Source organism: Malaclemys terrapin, chromosome 14, assembly GCF_027887155.1.
Source record: "Malaclemys terrapin pileata isolate rMalTer1 chromosome 14, rMalTer1.hap1, whole genome shotgun sequence".
NCBI classification, from domain to species: Eukaryota; Metazoa; Chordata; order Testudines; family Emydidae; genus Malaclemys; species Malaclemys terrapin.
In genome coordinates, this window is record NC_071518.1 from 18351214 (window position 1) to 18373649 (window position 22436).

Here is a 22436-nt window from a genome sequence, read left to right on the forward strand (position 1 = left end):
TTATTGGCAGATCCCCTTTCCCCTTCCTTGCAAGAGAAAACCACTTTCTCCACCCCTTTTGGAGACTTCCAATTTAAGACCATGTCTTTCAGCCTCCACGAGGCTGTGGCTACCTTCTAACGGCTTATTTATAAGCTCTTCAACCTACACCATCAATATGCAGCGGCCTACCTTGACAACATCATTGTCTGTAGTCCCACTTGGGAAGCCCACCTATGGTATTTAAGAGTGGAATTAAAAGCCCTACAGGAGGTGGGACTTACGACCAACCCAGCGAAATGTAAGTTGGCTGTGAATGAAGTAACCTATTTGGGGTACCAGTTAGGAGATGGCCTTGTGAAACTGGTGGTCAATAAGGTGCAAGCCCTCACGGTATGTCCCGTCTCCCAGACCAAGAGGCAAGTCAGACATTTTCTGAGCCTAGCAGGATATTACTGGAGGTTTATCCCCAACTTCACCTCTATCATGGGGGAACTCATAAAAGACAACAACCCTAAGAAGATCCATTGGGATGGGAAGTGCAAGAAAGCATTCAGGGAACTGAAAACATGATTGAAAACATGACTCTCAGAAGACTTCAAAGGAGAGGAACACCTGGTCCTATACCTAAGTAGGAAGCTATTTCCTAGGGAAAAGTTGTACTCAATCATTGAAAAAGAGGCATTCGCTATCAAATGAGCAGTAGATACCCTTTTGGGTAGCCCCTTTTCCCTGATCACCAATCACACAGAGCTACATTGTATCCAGACCATGAGGGATACAAACCCTCATATAATAGAATGGTATCTTACACTACAACCATAGTATAGTTTCTGAGTACAATACCAGACAGGAAAGGACCACACTAATGCCGACTTCTTTTCATGGAAAATCCAGAATGGATTAAACCAAACCCGAACGGCCTTCCCAACCTGAGCGGTTGGATATGTGAAGTGTCAGACCCTCACACTGGTATGGAAGAGGCTAACACGTTCTTCTAGGCCTTTTCCACACTAAGGAGACCTACCTGCTAGGCTTGTTTAGCCTAGTGGAGAAGGAGCTTAAAAGGGGGAATTTACTACAGGAAGGGGTGGTGAACAGGAAGAAGGCTGCTCCATCCAGAGACTGCTGTTAACACAGGTAGTCCAGCTGATGAGACAGCCACAAGATGCACTGCTCCCAAAGCCACCCTGACTTATAATGAGGCAATACGCTGCAGGAAGAGGGGTAGAAGGTAAACCCTGTGAAGAGGCAATAGACTCTGGGAGACCAAACCCTTCAAACTGAATGTCCTGGGGCTGTCTGAGAGACTGGCCCTCTTTCCAGATGGATTCTCATCCCTTGCAAGGGGAAGAGAAGAGAAGGAGTCGACCCTCTGCCTGGTGCAATTGCTTTAGAGAGCTCCCTCAAGTGCTGCCAACTGGGAGGGAAGCGATGGTACACAACACGCATTTGGACCTGGGGGGGAGAGTGGGGTGGTTCAGGTTGCCTGCCTTCTCCCCCACTCTAAGGCCTTGGCTACACTCGGGACTTCGCAGCGCTGCCGCAGCAGCGCTGTGAAACGTGAGTGTAGTCGCGCTGCCAGCGCTGCGAGAGAGCTCTCGCAGCGCTGTATGTACTCCACCTTGCAGCGCCGCAAGGGAGCATGCAGTGCTGCAGGCACCGATTACACTGGTGCTTTACAGCGCTGCACTCGCTGCGTTTGGGGGGGAGGCGTTTTCACACCCCTGAGCACAGCAAGTTGCAGCGTTGTACAGCGCCAGTATAGCCAAGGCCTGAGTCTGGTTCTGTGAGGTGTGAGCAGTCGCATGTGCACTCCTCTCACAGATCTGTATTGTGACTATTATATTGAACAATATCCCCTCTGCAGGAAGAAGTGCAGGTTTATTGAAATACACTCTCAGTGCACCAACCTTATTTTGTAGTGAGTCCTATCAGCTTTTCCTTGTTGAATTGATTTCAAATAGTTTGTACAACTGCTTTGTCTGCCCTTCTATCCTGCATTTCAGAAAGCAAAGAGGAACTCAGAATGATTGTGACAGGTGTGGCTCAAAATGGGGGAGGGGCAGGGAGTGTGATCATTACTCCCAGGTGATTTTCTGTGACAGGTACTATATTGACTTCCCCCCAAAACTACTGGCTCATTTTCAGTCAGGGTTTAGGTCAAAACTGAGTTTTAAAAACAGATTTCAACACATTTCTACCACGTGTTTGAAAGAGAATGTAATTCTGAGCTCATAGTTGGACCCTTGTAGTGTGACTTTTGGGCTTGCTTTTTCAGCAGTTAAAACAAGGAAGACAACACCGTGTTCAAGTGCACAGAAGAAAATGTCTTTTCCTGGTAGGAGTTCCCTGCTTTCATCCCTGATTTGTGCAGCATGGGTGATCGCAATTCTCGCTGAGGGTAAGAAATAAAATGTCTTACTTTAAAGACAATCACTGAGTGGGATTCAGAGATTCCACCAATCAGCTTCTGTCTGGTTCTGTGTTTTTTTGTTTGTTTGTTTTGTTTTTGTTTTTAACCAAAATCCTAGTTTATTTTAATTTCCCCCCAAATGAAGTTGGCAAACAGTTTGCAAGACCTAGTTTGCACTGGACACACAGGTGTATTATTCTCAGGAATTGATCTATTTCACTTTTACAGAGACGTGTGACTGAGTATGTACATTTCCTGGTCATTTGTCACCACAGTCTTTCTTAAGGCTAATTTTAATTTTAATGCATAAAATATTTGAAAGGAAATCTGCATGGTCTGAAAGTAGAAATATTAAGTGGACTATCAAAATCTATCCAGAGCGCACATGAAAGCTGCTCATTATATGGTTAACTCTGTTGGATCAGCAGTCGAAATTACTTCTGCTTTTATCTAATTGTTGTTTCTACAGCAGAGGTCTTAAGTCAAATTCCTACTTGCTGTAACTTCAGTTAAAAAGTTTATCCGCTAAGTTACAATAGAGTTTCACTTGCTTACATCAAATCTGAGTTTATCTTCTTGTGTTTGCAGGCTCATTTCTGATCTCCAATGCTTAGGCTGGCTGTGTTCTGCACACAGCTTTAAATTTTTTTTTCTTTTTAAATCTAGTCATCCTTGTATACATACTCCAGGGTTGTTTTTGCTGTGCTTTTACAGAACCTCACTGCTTATCAGAGCTGAAGGCAGTAGAATGGAGGGAGTGCCCAAAAAAAAAATGCCATTCCTATATTTCAGAGCAGGTTCTTTTCAAGGAAAATAAGGAGCATTTCTTTTGCTGACAGTCTGGGGAGAGTGTGGCTAGTACTGACCAGAGCCATGAAATATTTTTGCTGCACTTCTTTAAATGTTAGTTCTAAATATTAGAGTTTTCAAAGACAAAGGGGAAACTTACCAGATTACACAAGATACTGAACTTTGTGATGTGTGCTAGCCTGCTCAGGGGCAGGACTGAGTATAATGATTGATAGGATAACAATTGTGCTCTAGTTAACTTTAGAGCCTTCTTTTAGTCATGTACTGTAGATAGGGATGGACTCAAGACTTAAGTCACAAAATTCTCATTGGATCCAGATTTCAAACACTCAAAAGTTTGGTGGTTGTTTGGATCAGTGGTTTTCATTGGAGCCCATCTCTGGATCTCACTGCAAAATGATGGCCTTCAGGGCTCTTTTTTCCTTGCTACGGAGAAAGCTAATGATGGGAAAATTCTGATATTGGGGGGGAATTAGGGTGACCAGACAGCAAATGTGAAAAATCAGGATGGGGGTGGCGGGTAATAGGAGCCTATATAAGAAAAAGACCCAAAATTAGGACTATCCCTATAAAATCGGGACGTTTGGTCATCCTAGGGGGAATGTACACTGCAATGGAAGAAATCAGTGTTTGTAATAGCTACACTTACTGTGGCCAATAAAAACAATGGAAAGCTTTGAAGAGAAGAGGAAAAAGTAGGGCTGTCAAGCGATTAAAAAAGTTAATCATGTGATTAATCGCACTGTTAAACAACAATAGAATACCATTTATTTATTAAATATTTTTGGATGTTTACTACATTTTCAAATATATTAATTTCAGTTACAACACAGAATACAAAGTGTACACTGCTCACTTTATTTATTTTTTATTACAAATATTTGCACTGTAAAAAAACAAAAACATTGTATTCTTCAATTCACCTCATACAAGTACTGTAGTGCAATCTCTTTACCATTAAAGTTGAATTTACAAATATAGAATTATGTACAAAAAAAAACTGCATTCAAAAATAAAACAATGAAAAGCTTTAGAGCCTAGAAGTCCACTCAGTCCTACTTCTTGGTCAGCCAGTCACTCAGACAAACAAGGTTGGTTACAATTTGCAGGAGATAATGCTGCCTGCTTCTTGTTTACAATGGCACCTGAAGGTGAGAACAGGCGTTCGCATGGCATTGTTGTAGCTGGCATTGCAAGATGTTTACATGCCAGATGCGCTAAAGATTCATATGTCCCTTCGTGCTTCAACCACCATTCCAGGGGACATGCTTCCATGCTGATGATGGGTTCTATTTGATAATGATCCAAAGCAATGCGAACTGACATATGTTCAGTTTCATCATCTGAGTCAGATGCCACCAGCAGAAGGTTCATTTTCTTTTTGGTGGTTTAGGTTCTCTAGTTTCTGCATCAGAGCATTGCTCTTTTAAGACTTCTGAAAGCATGCTCCCCACGTCGTTCCTCTCAGATTTTGGAAGGCACTTCAGATTCTTAAACCTTGGGTCAAGTGCTGTAGCTATTTTTAGAAATCTCACATCAGTACCTTCTTTGCGTTTTGTCAAATCTGCTGTGAAAGTGTTCTTAAAATGAACATGTGCTGGGTCATCATCCAAGACTGCTATAACATGAAATGTATGCAGAACATGGGTAAAACAGAGCAGGAGACGTACAGTTCTTCCCCCAAGGAGTACAGTCATAAATTTAATTGACGCATTATTTTTTTAACGAGCATCATCAGCATGGAAGCACATCCTCTGGAATGGTGGCCAAAGCATGGAGGGGCATATGAATGTTTAGCATATCTGGCATGTAAATACCTTGCAACGCCGGCTACAAAAGTGCCATGCAAACGCCTGTTCTCACTTTCAGGTGACATTGTAAATAAGAAGCAGGCAACCGTATCTCCCGTAAATGTAAACAAACTTGTTTGTCTTAGCAATTGGTTGACCAAGAAGTAGGACTGAGTTGATTTGTAGGCGCTAAAGTTTTACGCTGTTTTGTTTTTGAGTGCAGTTATGTAACCAAAAAAAAATCTGCACATTTGTAAGTTACACTTTCACGATAAAGAGATTGCACTTCAGTACTTGTATGAGGTGAATTGAAAAATACTATTTCTTTTGTTTATCATTTTTACAGTGCATGTATTTCTAATCAAAAATAATAATATAAAGTGAGCACTGTGCACTTTGTATTCTGTGTTGTAATTAAAATCAATATTGAAAATGTAGAAAAACAGCCAAAAATATTTAATAAATTTCAATTGGTATTCTATTGTTATAAGTGTGATTAATCGAATTAATTTTTTAAATTACAATTAATTTTTTTTAGTTAATCGCATGAATTAACTGTGATTAATGACAGCCCTAGGGGAAAAAAAGCAAATTTTATGGGTACTAGTGTTTTGGTGCTAGTAGGGCCTGATCCAAAACCCATTAAGTCAGCAGGAATCTGAATCAGGCCATTTACTTGTCTGGTTATTTATTTATTTTATGTTATACAGGACAACAAATCAAACAACCAGAAGTGGCTACCAAATATGGGCGACTGAAAGGAAAATGGGTTGCTGTCAAGGGAACTGACAGACTTACAAATGTGTTTCTTGGAATTCCTTTTGCAAAACCACCTGTGGGAGCCCTGAGATTTTCCCCACCACAACCAGTTGAACCGTGGATCAGTGTGAGAGACGCAACTTCTTTTCCACCAGTGTAAGAATCCTTGTGCTCCAAATTATGCATCTTTTACTTTTTTTTTAAATGTAGCATTAATGGCTGAAATAAACTGAATTTATTCACTGGGTAAAGGCATTTATCCTAGAGGAGAACTTCGGCCCAATGAGTGTACTTTCACAATAAAGGAAAAACTGCTCTGATGGTAAATCTAGTCACACAGACTGGTGTAGGTTTAATACTGTTTTATTAGCAAGGGCTGTTCGCACAGCTCTTGCGCTAAACCCTTCAAACAACAGTACAACAGGGTTCCTAGCTTTCTAGGTACGCTGGTCTTAATGGGACACATAGTTACAGATGTGATAATCCTATGGAATGTGACTGGAGAACATATAGACGGTTTCATAGAAGTCCTCCACACCTAAATTCTAACTGGGAAACTCAGCTGAAATTGATGAGTATTTGCTTGAGATTCTTGGATAGAAGGTGCTATACAAGTTTAAACTATTACCATCGCTAGATGTTAACACCTCAAACAGTTAATTTTAGACCGCATTGTTGGTGGGGTTTGTGAAATGCAGTATGTAATTCCTATTACTGCTTACAGGAAGAGCAGAGAAACTGGTTTGGCACTTTTTTCTTTTCTTCTTTACTGTTGTATTTAGCAATAAGTAATATGATGAAGGAAGAATTACAAATGCCTAAGTTTCTAAAATGACCTAATTAATGTCAAATTTTTACACCAGTTTTTATACTGGAAAATTGAGCCGCTGATGAAACAGGGTGGTGAAATTTAAATCACTTGATTTTATTTTTTTAATTATTGATTTTAAAACAGGTTGAGGCTTTGTCAAACCCATTTGAAAACTTGTGCAATTGCAATTTTAGATTTAAATTTATAATGAACTAAATTGTAAGTGCTGTTTTAAAAACAATGGTGCTACTGGTAGGGTACCTTATTTGAGTTTTACAAAACTGCTATAAGTAAAAAAACAAAACAAAACAAAAAAACAGATATTTGAAAAATTAACATCCTGATTCTGCAAATATTTAAGTGGTAACATAACTTGACTCGCATTAATAGTCCCATTGACTTTATTGGGACTAGTCATGTGTTTATAGTTAAGCATGTGCAACAGTGTTTGCAACATTAGCAACTAAAACTGTATTTTTATTTTTATTTTTAAAAAAATCTATTAGTGGCTTAACACAGAAGGAATTTTGTTTTAACAATGTTGCAGAGACTTTCAAAAGTTGCAGAGACTTTCAATGCATGAACCAGGTTATTGTGAACTTTTTTTTATGAACACACAAAATCCTTAAAAATAGAAAACCGTTTTAGGCATAAGTGAGCAAATGTTTCTCTGACTTCAGAGTGCAAACTGTAATGGAGGAATATAGCCTTGAAGAATTTCAGCGTTCTCGATTTGTGGAAGTTCCGTATACTGGAAAATAGTGTTGGTTGAAAATATAGCATGTGCTATTTGCTTAGGGTTACCATACATCCGGATTTTCCCGGACATGTCCGGCTTTTTGGGCCTCAAATCCCCGTCCAGGGGGAATTGCCAAAAAGTCGGACATGTCTGGGAAAATAGGGAGGGAGGGGTCGTGGGGCTTGGGTCCGGGCTGGAGCCGCTGGGGCCAGAGCCAGAGCCGCTGGGGCCGGTGGGTGCTTGGCTGCCGGCCGGCGCCGCTGACTCTGCCAGGGCTGGGCCAGAGCCACTCGGCTGGAACCGGGGCCCGAGCTGAGCTGGCCAGAGCCGCTGGGACCGGGGCTGCACGGCCGTCGGCTGGCGCCGCTCGCCCAGGGCCAGGACCGGGGCCGGCGCCCCAGGGCCCGAGCCGAGCCAGGCCGGAGACGCTGGGGCCAGAGCCGGCCGCCGGAGGGAGCCACTCGGCTATGGGGGCCCAGCTGGGGGGGCCGGACTGGGCCGCACCTCCTCGCGCCCCGCCCTAGCCCCAGCCCCAGCTTACCTGCTGCCTGCTTGCTTCAGGCTTCCCGCGAATCAAATGTTCGCGGGAAGCAGGGGAGGGGGAGGAGCAGGAGGGTGAAGCATTCAGGGGAGGGGCGGAGTTGGGGTGGGGCGGAGCTGGGGGTGGAGTTGAGGCGGGGCCAGGGCCCCATGGAGTGTCCTCTTTTTGGACACTTAAAATATGGTAACCCTATATTTGCTATCAGTTTTGGGATTGGGTCTGTGGAGTTATCACAGTAAGGATGTTAATGAGGCCCTGTGTTTGACTTTTTCAAAAGAGATGAGCATTTTAATGCCCTGACCCTGCCAAACACTAACTATATTCCCATAAGTAGCTCAGTTGGTTTCAGTAAGACTACCTAAATAGTGAAGTTAAGCACATGTGTATTTGCTGAATCAGGACCTCAGCGTGAAACTTTTTACTAGAAAAAAATCTCCATGTAAAAAACTGAAATTCTGCTAATTGGCAATCTAGTTGATGAAACAAGTACAAAACAGCCACATTAGCAATTTCAGACTATAAAATGGGAAGAAAGAACTAGCAGCATGTAAACTTTTTTTAAAAAATCTGATTTAAATAAAAAGAATCATGATTTGAATTTTTAAATGCTTTTTTTTTTTAAATGTATGATGAAATGTAACATCCTCCAGTGAAACTGATAATGGATATTTTTGTCACCATAACACTGAAGAACATTCTTCTCCTTTCTGTTCTTTAAGGTGCTTACAAGACCAGACGATGCTGAAAAAATTTGAAGAACTTTTTCCAACTAAACAAGTTAACTTCTCAATTTCTGAAGACTGTTTGTACCTGAATATTTATACCCCTGCCCATTCCAATGAGAGAGCCAAGTTACCTGTAAGCAAAGCTACTGTACAAAAGTAATGTTTCCAAACCATGGGCAATTATTACAAGTGCTTAGTGATCTCCTTCAGTAGTCCTGAACAGCAGCCAAGACCATGTCTGCATCCCCTTAATTTTGTAGAGCTGGAAGTGCTCACTGAAGCCAAAATCCAAGCTAAAGAGTAGTTTTTAAGTAAGGTGTTTTGGAAGTAATTTTTCTGGCAGCTCTCCAGATGAAGAGAACTTTCCCTAGATCTACTCCTCCAGGCTTTTTACACGTCCTTCGTTGTTTAAGAGTTGGGGAGGGAAGTTTGTTTTTGTTGGAAAGACATAATTGAGAGTTATATCTAAACTATTACAGGTTCCTTCTTAATGTCTTTCAAAAGCCTTTCTGAATCCTGCCATATCACTTACATAGCGCTTTGCAAGCAGTAATTAACTCCTAGGAGCAGTGATGAGCTGCCAAAATCTTAACAACCGGTTCCCTATAAAAAGTTCTGATTTAAGGGATGTGCCACAGTATGTATGTTTTGTACCAATAGGGTTACCATACGTCTGTATTTTCCCAGCCTCCTGGACAGCGATTTAAGAACCAAAAAGCCTGACATGTCCGGGAAAATACGGATGTATGTTAACCCTACCTAAAGTTCTTTTTTAAAAAGATGGGCCTGAGCTAGAAATGAGCTCCATTTCACATGTGTGGGTCCCCGCCACTCCCTGGGGGTGTGCTAGGGTGACCAGATGTCCTGATTTTATAGGGACAGTTCTGATTTTTGGGTCTTTTTCTTATATAGGCTCCTATTACCCCCCCACCCCATGTCCCGATTTTTCACACTTGCTGTCTGGTCACCCGGCCTAGGGTGTGCACATGTGTGGGTCCCAGCTGCTCCCTGCCCCCCTCATTGAAGCAGGTGTGCAGGGTTACTTCCCTGAGAACTGCAGGGCACCAGTGGACGTGGGGCCGGCTGCAGACAGGGGTGTGGGGCAGGGCTAGTTGGAGGCAGGCGGTGCGGGGCTGGCTGCTGGCAGGGCAGGGGGTGCAGAGCTGGCTGGAGACAGGAGGGTGCAGGGTTGGCTGGAGGCAAGACGGTGTGGGGTTGGCTGGAGATGGGGGTATAGGGCTGGCTGGAGGCAGGGCAGGGGCGGACTGGAGGTAGGGGCTGGCTGCAGGCAGGGCAGGGGGGTGCGGGGCTGGCTGGCTTCGGGCAGGGCCGCAGCAGGGTGCAGCAGGGGTTAGCTGGCTGGCTTTGGGCAGGGGGGTGCAGCAGGGGTTGGCTGGAGACAGGGCAGGGAGTGCGGCAGGGGCTAGCTGCAGGCAGGGCAGAGGGTGAGGGGCTGGTGCAGGCAGGGCAGGGAGTGCGGCAGGGGCTGCCTGCAGGCAGGAGGTGCAGGGCTGGCTGGAGACAGGGGTTGGCTGCGGACAGGGTGGCAGGTATTCACGGGGAGAGCGGCTCGGAGTAGCTCGAGCAGCAGGACGCAGCCCGGGCCCAGCAGAGCAGCTGGGGACCCACCAGGAGCAGCAGGAGCCCCAGAGCCAGGGGTCAGGGGAGCAGCAGCAGCAACAGGGCCCAGGGCCAGGTGGCGGCCCACATGGCTCCCGCAGCGCAGCGCCCCCGGCGGCCGGAGGAGGAATTACATCACTTCCTGGCCGGAGCCCATCAAAGCTGCAGCGCCCCCTCGCAGGGAAGCGGGTTAACAATCGGTTCTAAAACTGCTTCAAAATTTAACAACCGGTTCGTGTGAACCAGCTCCAGCTCACCGCTGCCTAGAAGTAATGTGGGCATTGGCTTCTATTTATCATTATTCCCATTTTACAGATAAGGCAGAAGAGGTTAAATGACTTGTCTATGGACCCAAAGGGAATCTGTAGGTGAGCCAGCATCCCTAGCTCTATTGGACCATACCTCCCTTTCATATAATTCATGTCTGCATTTTAGCAGCCTAAATCTCAGACTAGGGGTCAACGTAGCCCATGTTTCTCTAAGCTTTCTGTAACTCACTACACCTGAAGAAGAGTGGCTCTGCCTTTGCCCTTGCTTTGCCTGTTGGATGGATTTTAGTCTCCAGGACACTCTGTGTAACCTGAGCACTAGCTTATGTCCAATATTCAGCTTGTGCATCTGCATTAGAACTTCAATCTGTAATGTACTGATTTGGGTTTTTACATCTGAGATCAGAGATGTCACAGCTAGAGAGAGGTGTAACCAGATTTGTTCTTTTCAGGTTATGGTGTGGATCCATGGAGGAGGTCTGTTGATGGGTGGAGCTTCAATGTTTGATGGGTCTGCATTATCTGCCTATGAGAATTTGGTGGTGGTAACCATACAATATCGATTAGGTATCACTGGATTCTTTAGGTGAGTCTTTGTATCATCACATCCCCCTTAAAATACAAAGTTTGTATACAGGGATATAATTGGTGAAACATTTTAATGATATAAAATATTAAATATCAACAGTAGGAGCACTGTTCTGCTGCATTCCTCTAATATTTGTCAAAAAGAACTATTTTACATGCCTGCTTCTTCAAATGACCCTCCATGAAGTCCTAAAACACACAGGTAATGTGAGATACAGGAGCATGTTTATAGATTCATTCTTTCAAGTACCTCTATTTATAATCATGGGATCCCACTACATAGTGATGTTCTTCACTTGACTGGCTTATTGTACATGGTAGGTTTGGTACCATTCTCATTAATTTGAAGGTTTTAAACCCATAGCAAATGTAATTATATCTGCTGAAACAGCTTTAGCTTTCGGGAGACAAATCGTGCATTGACAGTGGGTGATGCTGATAGCCAGTGTCTATAATCGTACATTTAGTGCATGGCTGGACTGTGTTCCTAACCATCAGAAATTCCCTTGAATGACAGCACTAAGGTCCATCTATACTACAGACCTATGTCAGTATAACTAGGCTGCTCAGATGTGAAAAATCCACACCCCTGACCAGCATAGTTACACTAACCTTAATCCCTCTGTGTAGACAGCGCTATGTTGGTGGGAGAGCTACTACCTTTTGGATTAACTATACCAATGACAGGAGAGCTCTCTCCAGTCAGGGTAGGCGCATCCTCACTTCAGAGCTACAGGGGTGCAGCTGCATCTGTGCAGCATTTTAAGTATAGACCTGCCATAAACCCTTTCAAGTTCTGCATTTCTGGGGGATTATTTACTATTTGTATCTTTGTTTTCATCACCCAGAAATGCATAGAAACTTATAGCCAAAAGTCAGACCACAAACAGGAAAAAGTTTACGTATCTTAGTTAACTTGGGCCAAATTCATACCAGAAGTTACTCCATTCACCTAAGGTGACGTTACCCCAGGATTGAATTAGGCACATTCTCTGGAGGTATTTGTAGAGGTAGGTTTGTAGAAATACATATCTTCAATAAGGTTATTCTAAACAATGTACATAAGTGATTATTTTTGTTTTCTGGAGATAGAACCATAAACTTAATAACAGCAAAACAAAGTCTGTTGGGACTTACTTAGAATCCTCTTGCTTTCAGTACTGGTGATGAACATGCTCGTGGAAACTGGGGCTTTTTGGATCAAGTGGCAGCTCTCCAGTGGATTCAAGAGAATATCAAACATTTTGGAGGAGATCCAGGATCTGTCACTATATTTGGAGAGTCTGCAGGAGGAGTCAGCGTTTCTGTCCTTGTAGGTTTTATAGTGCCTAATACAATACTTTGCATTTCTGTGCTGCCTTCCATCCACGGGTTTCAGTGCGTGTTACAAACATTCACTGATCGAGTCTCCTAATGCTGCTGAGAAGTTGGGAAGTATTTATCCCTATTTTACAGATTGGGTAACTGAGTCATAGAAAGGTTGAGGGACATAACAGGCCAGTGGCAGAGCCAAAAATAGAGCTCCTGTCTCCTGATTTCCCTTTAGTCACAAGGCCACCCTTCCCCTCAAATGCTATAATGGATACAGATGAGGCTTTGAACCCCACCACCACATAATCTCAAACTCCTGGTTTTACTTTCTGTTGGGAATAACAATGAGTATCAGTCCTACATTGCATTAAGTCTGACAACTGAACCAGCCCCCCAAATAGGAACAACCACCCCAAACTCTGGGAAAGGTTGCATGTCCATCTGAAATTGGAAGCTTGGGTCCATCTCTACTGTAAACTGACTATAGTGTTTGAATCCTACATTTTTCCATCTCTTCCAGGTTCTATCTCCATTGGCCAAGGGCTTGTTCCATAAAGCCATCTCTGAGAGTGGAGTTGCACTTCTTTCTGCCATGTTCAGTTCACATCCTGAAGTGATTGCTAAGGTTCTGATATATCCATTCTTACTGGCTATGTTAATGGAGCAGCAGAGTTATGATGACACATCATCTGCCCTCTCAGCTCTGTGTCGCGTTCCAGAGGAGTTAACACTTTTTTTTTCTTTGTTCAGCTAGATTCTTTGAAGCTTCATCATGGGGCATGTGCATTGCAACCTATTACCCAGAGATCAGATTCCATGGTTCAAATGTTACATATTGTTTTTCCTATGTGGAAATTGTCATCTGCCTCATTTGCGAGTTTCCTCCTTCCCTTCCTGGATGATTTAGTTGGGGATTGGTCTTGCTTTGAGCAGGGGGTTGGACTAGATGACCTCCTGAGGTCCCTTCCAACCCTGATATTCCATGATTCCCACTCAGATTCCATTTTTGACTTAAAACTTTGTATCTTCTTTTTTTCTTATACCCCTACATATGTGCTCATGGAGGGCTCATGCTGGGGAAAGTGAGTCTGCTTCAGTGGAATTTAATCTGTCTAGAGATTGATTGCTGTTTTATTGGCCCAAACTAAAATATTTTTTTAGAATACTTAAAATAATGTTACATAAACCAAAAGCAACCAAGAAGTTCAGAAAGAGATGTGTGATACTTTGTTCTGAACTCATGCCAGTGATTAGACAAGATGATCAGTTATGTGAAACTAGAGTAATGGCCTTGGCTTTGTTCATTTCTTGTGAGGTTTATAAATGTCCCTTTAAAAGAACATGTTTGTTACACTTATCATTTGGTCTCTTGTTTAGATTCCAGACCTACCAAGCTGATTTGTAAGCACATTCGGCTAGTATTCTATGCTATGGGTGAGATTTTTCAAAAGCATCCAGTCTAGGACTAAATCAGTTGGGCTAATAATGAGCAGTTTTGACAGTCCCACCCTATGTCTTCAAGTGCATGTTATCGTGGAAAAATTGGTGCTCATTAAAGATGGACTTGTAAGTGGGGTGTGCTATGTTAGCTTCACAAATTCCACATTCTATTCCTTGTAACACTCTTATTTTTACTATTTAACATAATCTCCCTAGAATCTAAAAGATTAAGAGTTCTAACTTTTTTTTTTTTTTGTAAATAATTGCAGGTAGTCGCTAACATAACTGGCTGCGACTCCTCCAGTTCGGCTGCCATGGTTCATTGCCTAAGGAAGAAACCAGAAGAAGAAATGATTTTTAACTTTCAACAACAACAGGTGGGTGAGGTTAACTGTGAGATATCAAATGCAGCCACAGTGTACATAGTTATAATAGCATTAACATCCATCGAGGTGTCTCTGGGCTGAACTGGGCCCAGCATCGTCATCTATTTATTTATTTATTTATTTTTTAACTGTTTGTAACGGGGTCTCACTCACCTCTCACGAGTGCCTCCTGGCCAAGTGTGTGTGCCTGCACACTCTCGCTGTTTGTGATGGGTCTTCGGTGACTCAGCCCTCTCGCCAAGTCATACACGGTCTGCCTGTAAGGCAAACCCCTTTTGGGGTACAAGTCCAACAGGGGCCTCTTTGTGCCAGGTAAATCGACCTAAGATACGCCGACTTCAACTACGCTATTCACGTAGCTGAAGTTGCATATCTTAGGTCAATCCCCTCCCCCCCGTAGTTAGACCTAGCCTGAGTCTGGCCCTGCAGCTCTTCTTATACTGCTTCCCACACAGCCACTCTAGGCAGCTCGGAGGATCCTCTCCACTGCCCTTTTCTGGAGCGAGGTGTGGCAGGGCCACAAGGCCTCCAGCAGGGGGCCTCAGGACATAGTCCACCCTGTCACACTGTTACTAATATTTCTGTGATTTCTTAGTCTGGTCTCAGTTGAAACTTTGCAATATTGTCTGCAGGAAATCCAGTAAGTCCGCATAACAATTGAAAATGTGTAGAGCCCTGCAAATATTCACTTATATCCACAGATACCCATGGACCATTTTTGCAGGTCGCAGACCGGATACAAATTTTGTATTTGCACAGGGCTCTAAAACTGTGTTTCTTTTTTTTTCCTCCTCCAGCAAGTCGGAGTTATCCCAGCAGTTATAGATGGTGTGTTTATTCAGAAGAACCCTGAAGAGCTAATGGCTGGCAAAGACTTCAGTGCTGTCCCATATATAATAGGAATAAATAATCATGAATATGGTTGGCTGCTTCCTTTCGTAAGTAATTTCTAATGGCTCTTCTATAGCAGTCTTTACATTAACTGCCTATTAGTGGCACATTTCTCAAACCTTTTTATACCAGAACACCAGTCTCCTCTCCTATTAAAAACAAATCTTGGCTAGGCTAGGCCCACTCCTGCCCCCTTCCCCAAGCTCCCCCTGCACATTTTATGGGAGTTTTCACTCGTTCCAAAAAATAACGTTATGTTCGCAGAGGGCCTTTTATTCTGAAAGATCCCAGAGTCATTCCATACATAGACCACCTCTGGGAAGGAGGGTAGAGTAGAGGAAAGTTAAGTCTAAGAATTAGAAAAGACTGGAAATTAAAGTAATGATCAACATTCCTCACCTGGCTCCCCCCCCAATACACACACATCCCTGGTCAGTAGGAGCTGCAGCGCAGATTATAGGAATATCTGATGTCCCCACAGAAGTCCTCTAAATATTTTTGCATTGGTCCTCCAGCAAAGAGAGGGAAATGAAGATCTGATGGCCTGAATTTTCAAAATTGACTAGTGATTTTGGATGCCCAGATTGTTTGTTAGAAAGCGCTGAGTGCCACTCTCTGGCAATCAGGCGCCTTTAAGGGGCCTCAGACTGGACATCCAAAAATAAATTAAGGCACCCCAAATCACTACCCTTTCTTGAAAATTTAGGCTGATATTCAAATGTTAAATCAAGCAGGGGAAACCACTGTCTTTGTTAGTTAGTTAGTTAATTAATTAATTAATAAAGCTTTTGAGGCATCCATACATCACAAAGAAGTAGTGACATAAAGAAACCAACTTTTTTTGCTTTGCAATTCAACTTTAGGAGTTTACAACTTCACTCCCTCCACATCACCAGCTGCAGGTTTCTCCAAACTGAGAGCCTCCTGTACTGGAGAAATCCCATAGCTTGAGTTTGATTTACCTTATAGTCAGAACTTTAGGGATTTATATCTAGATCTACCTTCCCCTAAAAGCTTGGCAAAAGCTTTACTTATTCTATATTTTGTATCAACTTTTCTAACCTTAACTAGCAAGACTCAACAAGGGATTGGACACACATATGCTAAGAGTATCCAGAATTGTTGTTGTTGTTGTTGTTTTGGAAGGTATATGAAATCTCATGCTTCAGGTCTTAATTCAGTCTCTAACTATTAGAGATCAGGAATAGACCTGATTCGGGGTGAGAGGTGGGGGGGCAGATTACCCATACCTGCCTACTGTGTGGTTCTTACACCTTCCTCTGAATCACATGGTCTTGACCACTGTTTGAGAACTAATAGTGTAGTAGATGGACCTTGGGTCTGATCCAGAATGGCAGTTCCTGTGTTATAAAGAACCTTTCGTTTGTGGGTTTATATGTAAATCTCTGTGTAGTTGTTAAGGCTTTTGGGCTATAGAAACATAAACAATTATTTTTAATATGTTCCTGTATAGTTATCCGACATACCTGGCTTGAAGGAGGGGATGCATAAAGAAACCATCCTCTCTACATTACAACTGCTGCGTCCGCTCTTGGTAAGAGACCTGCAGATTTTCTCGTGTCTCTCTCTTTCTTTTTAGATGTGTTGAACATTTTGGACTTGCGGGAGTTTGGGGGGGTTTTTAATATGTACATTTTCACAAAATCCTACAGATGCTGAAGGGCCTATGTGTATTTTTCACACCTGGGCACCTACTTATCTGCATGTACTTAACACAAAGCTGGGCACAAATAGGTAGTGTTCTCAAAAGCTACATTTATTTCTGGGCTGTCTGGTTCTGATTTAAAAAAAATACTATTTACAAGCTAATTGCTGACATGGAATTCTAGAGACTGTCACTTCTTTTTAATGGTTTTTGGTTAATTTCTTCTCCTTATCCTTCCTTCTAGTCTGTGCCAGCTGAATTTGTGTCTCTGATAACAGATGAGTATCTGGGAGACACAGACGACCCTGTCGCCCTGCGGGACCGGTTTCTGGATTTGATGGGAGATGCAATCTTTTTAGTTCCAGCTATAAAAACATCCAATTATCACAGAGGTTAGTTTCTACTCAATATTTGTTAAATAAAAGGTCACAAGTTCAAACCTGCCAAGACTCAATTGTCACTTGACTACGGATGGCACACTTAATACATACATGATCTGACTTCAATTTGGTCACTGCTCTTTCTAGTTAGGCGGCGGCCAAGCATTCTCAGTTGTATTCATTACTGAAGATTATTGGGTCACTTTTTAATGCCCTTTGTGAGGGGTCCCCCCCAGGGTGCTGCCTGGAACTGGAGTACCACTGAGCCCCCCAACCATCAACTTGGGATCCTACTCACCCTGTAATGCTGTGACAAGCTGCAGAAATGCTCCCGGTCTCACACTTTCACCAGCTGCATTACCCAGCTGTAATAACATGCTAACAGGCTTTCTGACCAGCCCCTGCATGGGAAGGCTATGCAGCTAGGACACTTACCAACTTCCCAGGCGCACACACCCCTCTGGATTTATACTGTCTTGCACTGCACAGAGAACTATATAATGTAAACTCATAAAATTCACCCTCTCCCTCAATGTGGAGAGAGATATGCAACAGCTTTCTGCCCCAAGTTATGATTTCCGCACACTAGTTTTAGACAAAACAAAAACAAGTTTATTAACTACAAAAGATAGATTTTAAGTGATTATAAGTGATAGCAAACAGATCAAAGCAAAGTACCTCGCAAATAAACAAAACGCAATCTAAACTTAATCTACTAAGAGATTGGATATGAGTAGCAAATTCTCACCCTAAATGAGAATTTAAGCCACTTCCAGAGATTCTTAAAGGGCAAACTGCACTTGCTTGCAGTTTAAAACCCCAGGTAGTCCTTTCACAGGCTAGAAATCCTCCTAGCCTGGGTTCAGCCCTTCCCCCAAATTCAGTCCTTCTTCCTCAGGTGTTTACAGGAGTCTCTTTGGGTGGGGAGTCAGTGAAGAACCACGATGATGTTGCTTTCCTGCCTTAAATAGCTTTTGCCTATGCGGGAACCCTTTGTCTCCAGGCTTAGTTCCTATGCTTTTCAGTGGAAAAACACTGGTATTCCCAGATGGAGTCCAGTACCAGGTGACTTGGTCACATGCCCCTGTAAGGTCACAGCAGCCATAACTCAGAGGTAGTTTGTAGTGTCCTCAGAAAGGCTCCCTGGTGGGAGATTAGCTTCTTCTAAGACCTGTTGTTCTCCCTAATGTCCATTCCCAGCCAGCCATCTAGACTGATTGCATTCTGCCTAGTCGGCATTCCCCAGGTGTAAACACATTTGTAATAAATGCATAGACAATATTCCTAACTTCAGATACCAAAATGATACATGCATACAAGTAGGATAATCATATTCAGTGAATCATAACATTTTCAATGATATCTCACATGATCTATCTTGCATAAAATATATCATAGCTATACCATAATCATATCATACTATTACTATAAAGAATATGGGGTGTAATGCCACAGCGCTCTTCCTAATCTTGGTGACTGAATAGTGGACTGGGGACAATGCACTTCTGTGAGTATATTTCCACTTTTCATTCATATAAGCACTTTGACTCTCAAAGACAGAACTCAAGTATTCCTTGTGTTAAGCAGGCTTTAATTATTTCTTCTGTAATATCTCCCTAGCCCTTTTCAGTCACTGTGCCCAAACTGTTCCCCCTTTGGTACTGGATGCAGCCGAAAAGCAGGTCCCTCTCGTTACTGATTTAGCTATTTTAGGATTTTACACTGCCACCTGCCAGCATAGTATTTGAGTGTCTCCCATGTAAAATGGACAGCAACAGCAAAGTCTCTAGTGGACTTCATGGCATCATTAGTTCTTCTTCTCCTTTTTGTGGGGTAAAAACTCTTATTGGAGTATGTGGTTTGTTTTGGTTGGTTGGTTTTGTTTCAGCTTCTTTTTTGGGGTGGTGGGCAGTTGTGTCAATGGGATTTTGGTGGTGTCATTTTTACTATGGTGGAAAATCTTTCTTTTTCAAGAGGTTCTACAGTGTCTCCTAAAGGTGATCCAATTCTAGATTCAGCTGATTTCTTCTGGAAATTGGTTCCATAGCAAGATTGGGGGATTGAAAATGCTTTGCTCTCAATGCTCATGTTCTTGTCCTTTGGTTTGTCATCTGCATTGTCCCAAACAAGAACAACACTCTTAGTGGTTCATAGATCAAAATTAAGTCTTTAATGTATCTGGGGCTTGATCCATTAACTGCTTTGAATCTGATATCCTTCCTTTTATGTTTGGAGATGATGTCTCATCTGAAACTCAAGTCAGAAACTATTGATTCCAGTCTCCAGTTACATGCCTAGAATTGTTTTAGCTTCTCACTATAAAATGTAATATGTTGTAGATTTTAAAAAATAAAATAAATTAAAAAAAAAAAAGGACAACTTTCATTCCCATGCAGCACTGAATAGGCTCGGTACCTTTGTGTATTTGTAGTGGTTTTTCTATTTATTTTAATTGTGTTTTCTGTTAGCGTCTGGATCTCCTGTCTACTTTTACGAATTCCAACATCGTCCAAGTTCAGCAAGTTTCAAACCTGATTATGTAAAAGCGGATCATGGAGATGAAATTAGTTTTGTCTTTGGAGGGGCATTTGTTACTGATGAGACGTCACTGACTGGTAAGGAATTTTGTAATATAATGTATGTTTATTGTTCCAGTAGAACTGCAGGTTAGCCCAGTGTTTCTCAAATGCAGCCACCGTGGCCACATGCGGCCACCAGGGACTTTGCTTGTGGCCACAGCCTCCTGGGCAGTGATGGGGGGTGGGGGGGCACAAAGAAGTGGCCCCCTCCCCCAGGGCCGCCAGCAGGGCCGGCTCTAGGGTTTTTTGTTGTTTGTTGTTTTGTTTTTCCCCACCTCAAGCAAAAAAAAATTTTGGCTGCCCCCCACCACAGCCCTAGGCTCTCACCTCCCCCATCATCCCCTGCCACCCCAGCCCTAGGCTCTCTCCCCTCCCCCCACCCGCACCTCTCTTTTTTTCCCCCACCTACCCACATCCCGTGCCACCCCAGCCCTGAGCTCTCTCTTCCCCCTCCTCCACCCACACCCCCTGCTGCCTCAGCCTTGGGGGACTGCCCCGGCAGGGAGCTGAGGAGCCGGGGCAGGGTAGCCCGAGGAAGCAGAACCCCGGAGAGCGGGATGCAGGCCCCGCATGGCAGCACCCCGCCCTCTATGGCCCTGTTGCTGCTGCTTCTGGCCACCCTGCCGCAGTCCCTGTTGTTAATATCGCTTTTTACAGAAGACTTAGTAACTAGCACGTCTTGTGGGGGGGGGGAAAGCAACCAAAAAAAAGCAAAAGACAAGAACGTACAAATTTGTGTTTGTATTCTGTTTAGGTCCAGTAAAGAATAGAGACAACTGTACATTATTTTTATTATTGAGTTGGGGGAAAAAAAATCCTACATAAATAAATGATGATGATTTGGACATGGATATGTGCATATTTATTAGTTTTTCCTAAAGTTAATTAAGTATTTTAGAAAAAATTGTCAGAGTGGCCACCAGCAAGAGATGGTGGCCGCATTCTGAGTCCCTCCCCACCCCCCAAAAAAAATTGTTGTGAGAACCCCTGGGTTAGCCATATGTTGTTTCCTTTGGTATCGTGGGCTCACAGGTACCTGCTAAAATCAGCAGAATTGCACAAGTGGGTGTACAAGGAGGCAGAATTTGGCCATATTTAAATCAGCCTTGCAAAATTCTACTTGTAAAATTAAAAACATATATTTCCTTCTCGCTCCTCCCATCACAAATTATTCTGTTTGAGTCCCCAAAATAAAGATGGTCGTTTGGCATAAGAGAGTAATGGGTAGTTTTTGTCTGTGATACTATTTTTTTTCCCAGTGCTTACCTGACAACATGGATTTACATCCAGGCTTCCTTTTTATCCAGCAATATATGGTAATTTAACCCTTTTTTGGAGGCTATAGACATATACATTCCCTTTCTCTAGCCCCCCCGCGCACACACACACTGACCCTCAAAGTAGTAGTTTAACTGGCAGCCTATAAAATATTGAGATTCAAAAGATTAACTGTAGTTGGTGCAAGGTGGTTCTGAATCTACACCTACTACCTGTTTTCACTATGCAAACAAAGTGTCCTTTGATATTCCCAGCTTCCAGAGATGCTACAGAGGAAGAGAAACACCTCAGCATGACAATAATGAAATATTGGGCTAACTTTGCTCGAAATGGGTGAGATTCATGGCTTCTTTTCAAATAGAGAATTTGCTTTTTAGAATGTACAGCCAATTAAAAAGCCCAGTTATGCAGACCCCCCTAATGTTTCCGAAGGAGCTTCATGAACAGCCCTAGAGACTTCAGTCCTCTGCTTAATCACAGAACAGGTACAGCATAGGTAGTGACAGTGCAAGCTGCTGCCCAGAGCCTCACTAAAATGTGTCAGAATTGTGACCTGGGACCATCTTGAGAGCTGGGAATGGAACCCAAGGCCTAATCTACATCTCACACTAGGTCCACCTAGCTACTTCCAGGACTGTGGGGAAAATTTTGTGCCCTATGTGACGTAGTTATGTCAACCTAATCCCCACAGTAGACGCCGCTAGCTCGATGGAAGAATTCTTCCCTTGACATAACTACTGCCTCTCAAAGAGGTGGATTATCTACATCAATGGAAAAACCCCTTCTGTCAATGTAGGAAGTGTCTTTGCTACAGCATCATAGCTGCAGTAGTGTAGACATACCCCAAGTCTCCTGCGTTCCAGTCCTACACCCTATCCTCCACACCACACTACCGCCTCACAGTGCCTATTATTGTGATAACTTCTCTGCTATGGAAGTGTTTGTATTAGAAACTAACCTGAGCCCACTAACTTATTTCACATGGTAATGAACAGCTGTCAGAAGAAAGTGGCTTTGTTAGTCTGGGCTGGATTAAAACTGAAGGCCTAGAAGTTATGGACTATCCCAGTACCAGTCTATATCACCTCTGTATCACCTTTTCATTCTATTGTGTGCAGAAATCCTAATGGCGAAGGTTTGGTGGAATGGCCGGTGTATGACATGAATGAACAATACCTGGAGTTGAACTTACAGCAGAAGGAAGCAAAGAAACTGAAAGGGAACAGAGTTGAGTTCTGGACAAAGACTCTGCCTGAAAAAATCAAGAAAATGAAGGAAAAGAAAGAGCATGCAGAATTATAATTCATAATCTGTGGGGGAGAAAGGGCATGTGTGTGTGTGTCACAAAATAAAATCAGATACAATTGGTTTAAATGTGAGAAATTAACAAATTCTAGAGTCTTATCCAGAGATTTTTTTTATACTGTTTCATGTATCTGGTGGAAGGGATCAGTTTGC

At 42.9% G+C, this 22436-nt stretch overlaps 1 protein-coding gene across 1 annotated transcript; it reads left to right on the top strand.

Moving 5' to 3' along the window:
- The first annotated feature begins 2153 nt into the window (after positions 1-2153).
- Positions 2154-22352, top strand: LOC128848539 (fatty acyl-CoA hydrolase precursor, medium chain-like). The gene is made up of 13 exons (XM_054048500.1): positions 2154-2383; positions 5706-5910; positions 8565-8703; positions 10912-11045; positions 12206-12359; positions 12879-12983; positions 14068-14175; positions 14982-15122; positions 16550-16630; positions 16986-17133; positions 19590-19736; positions 21233-21311; positions 22097-22352. The coding sequence occupies exons 1-13, from the start codon at positions 2308-2310 to the stop codon at positions 22278-22280; spliced, it is 1701 nt and encodes a 566-aa protein (XP_053904475.1). The 5' UTR covers positions 2154-2307; the 3' UTR covers positions 22281-22352.
- Positions 22353-22436: the final 84 nt, after the last annotated feature.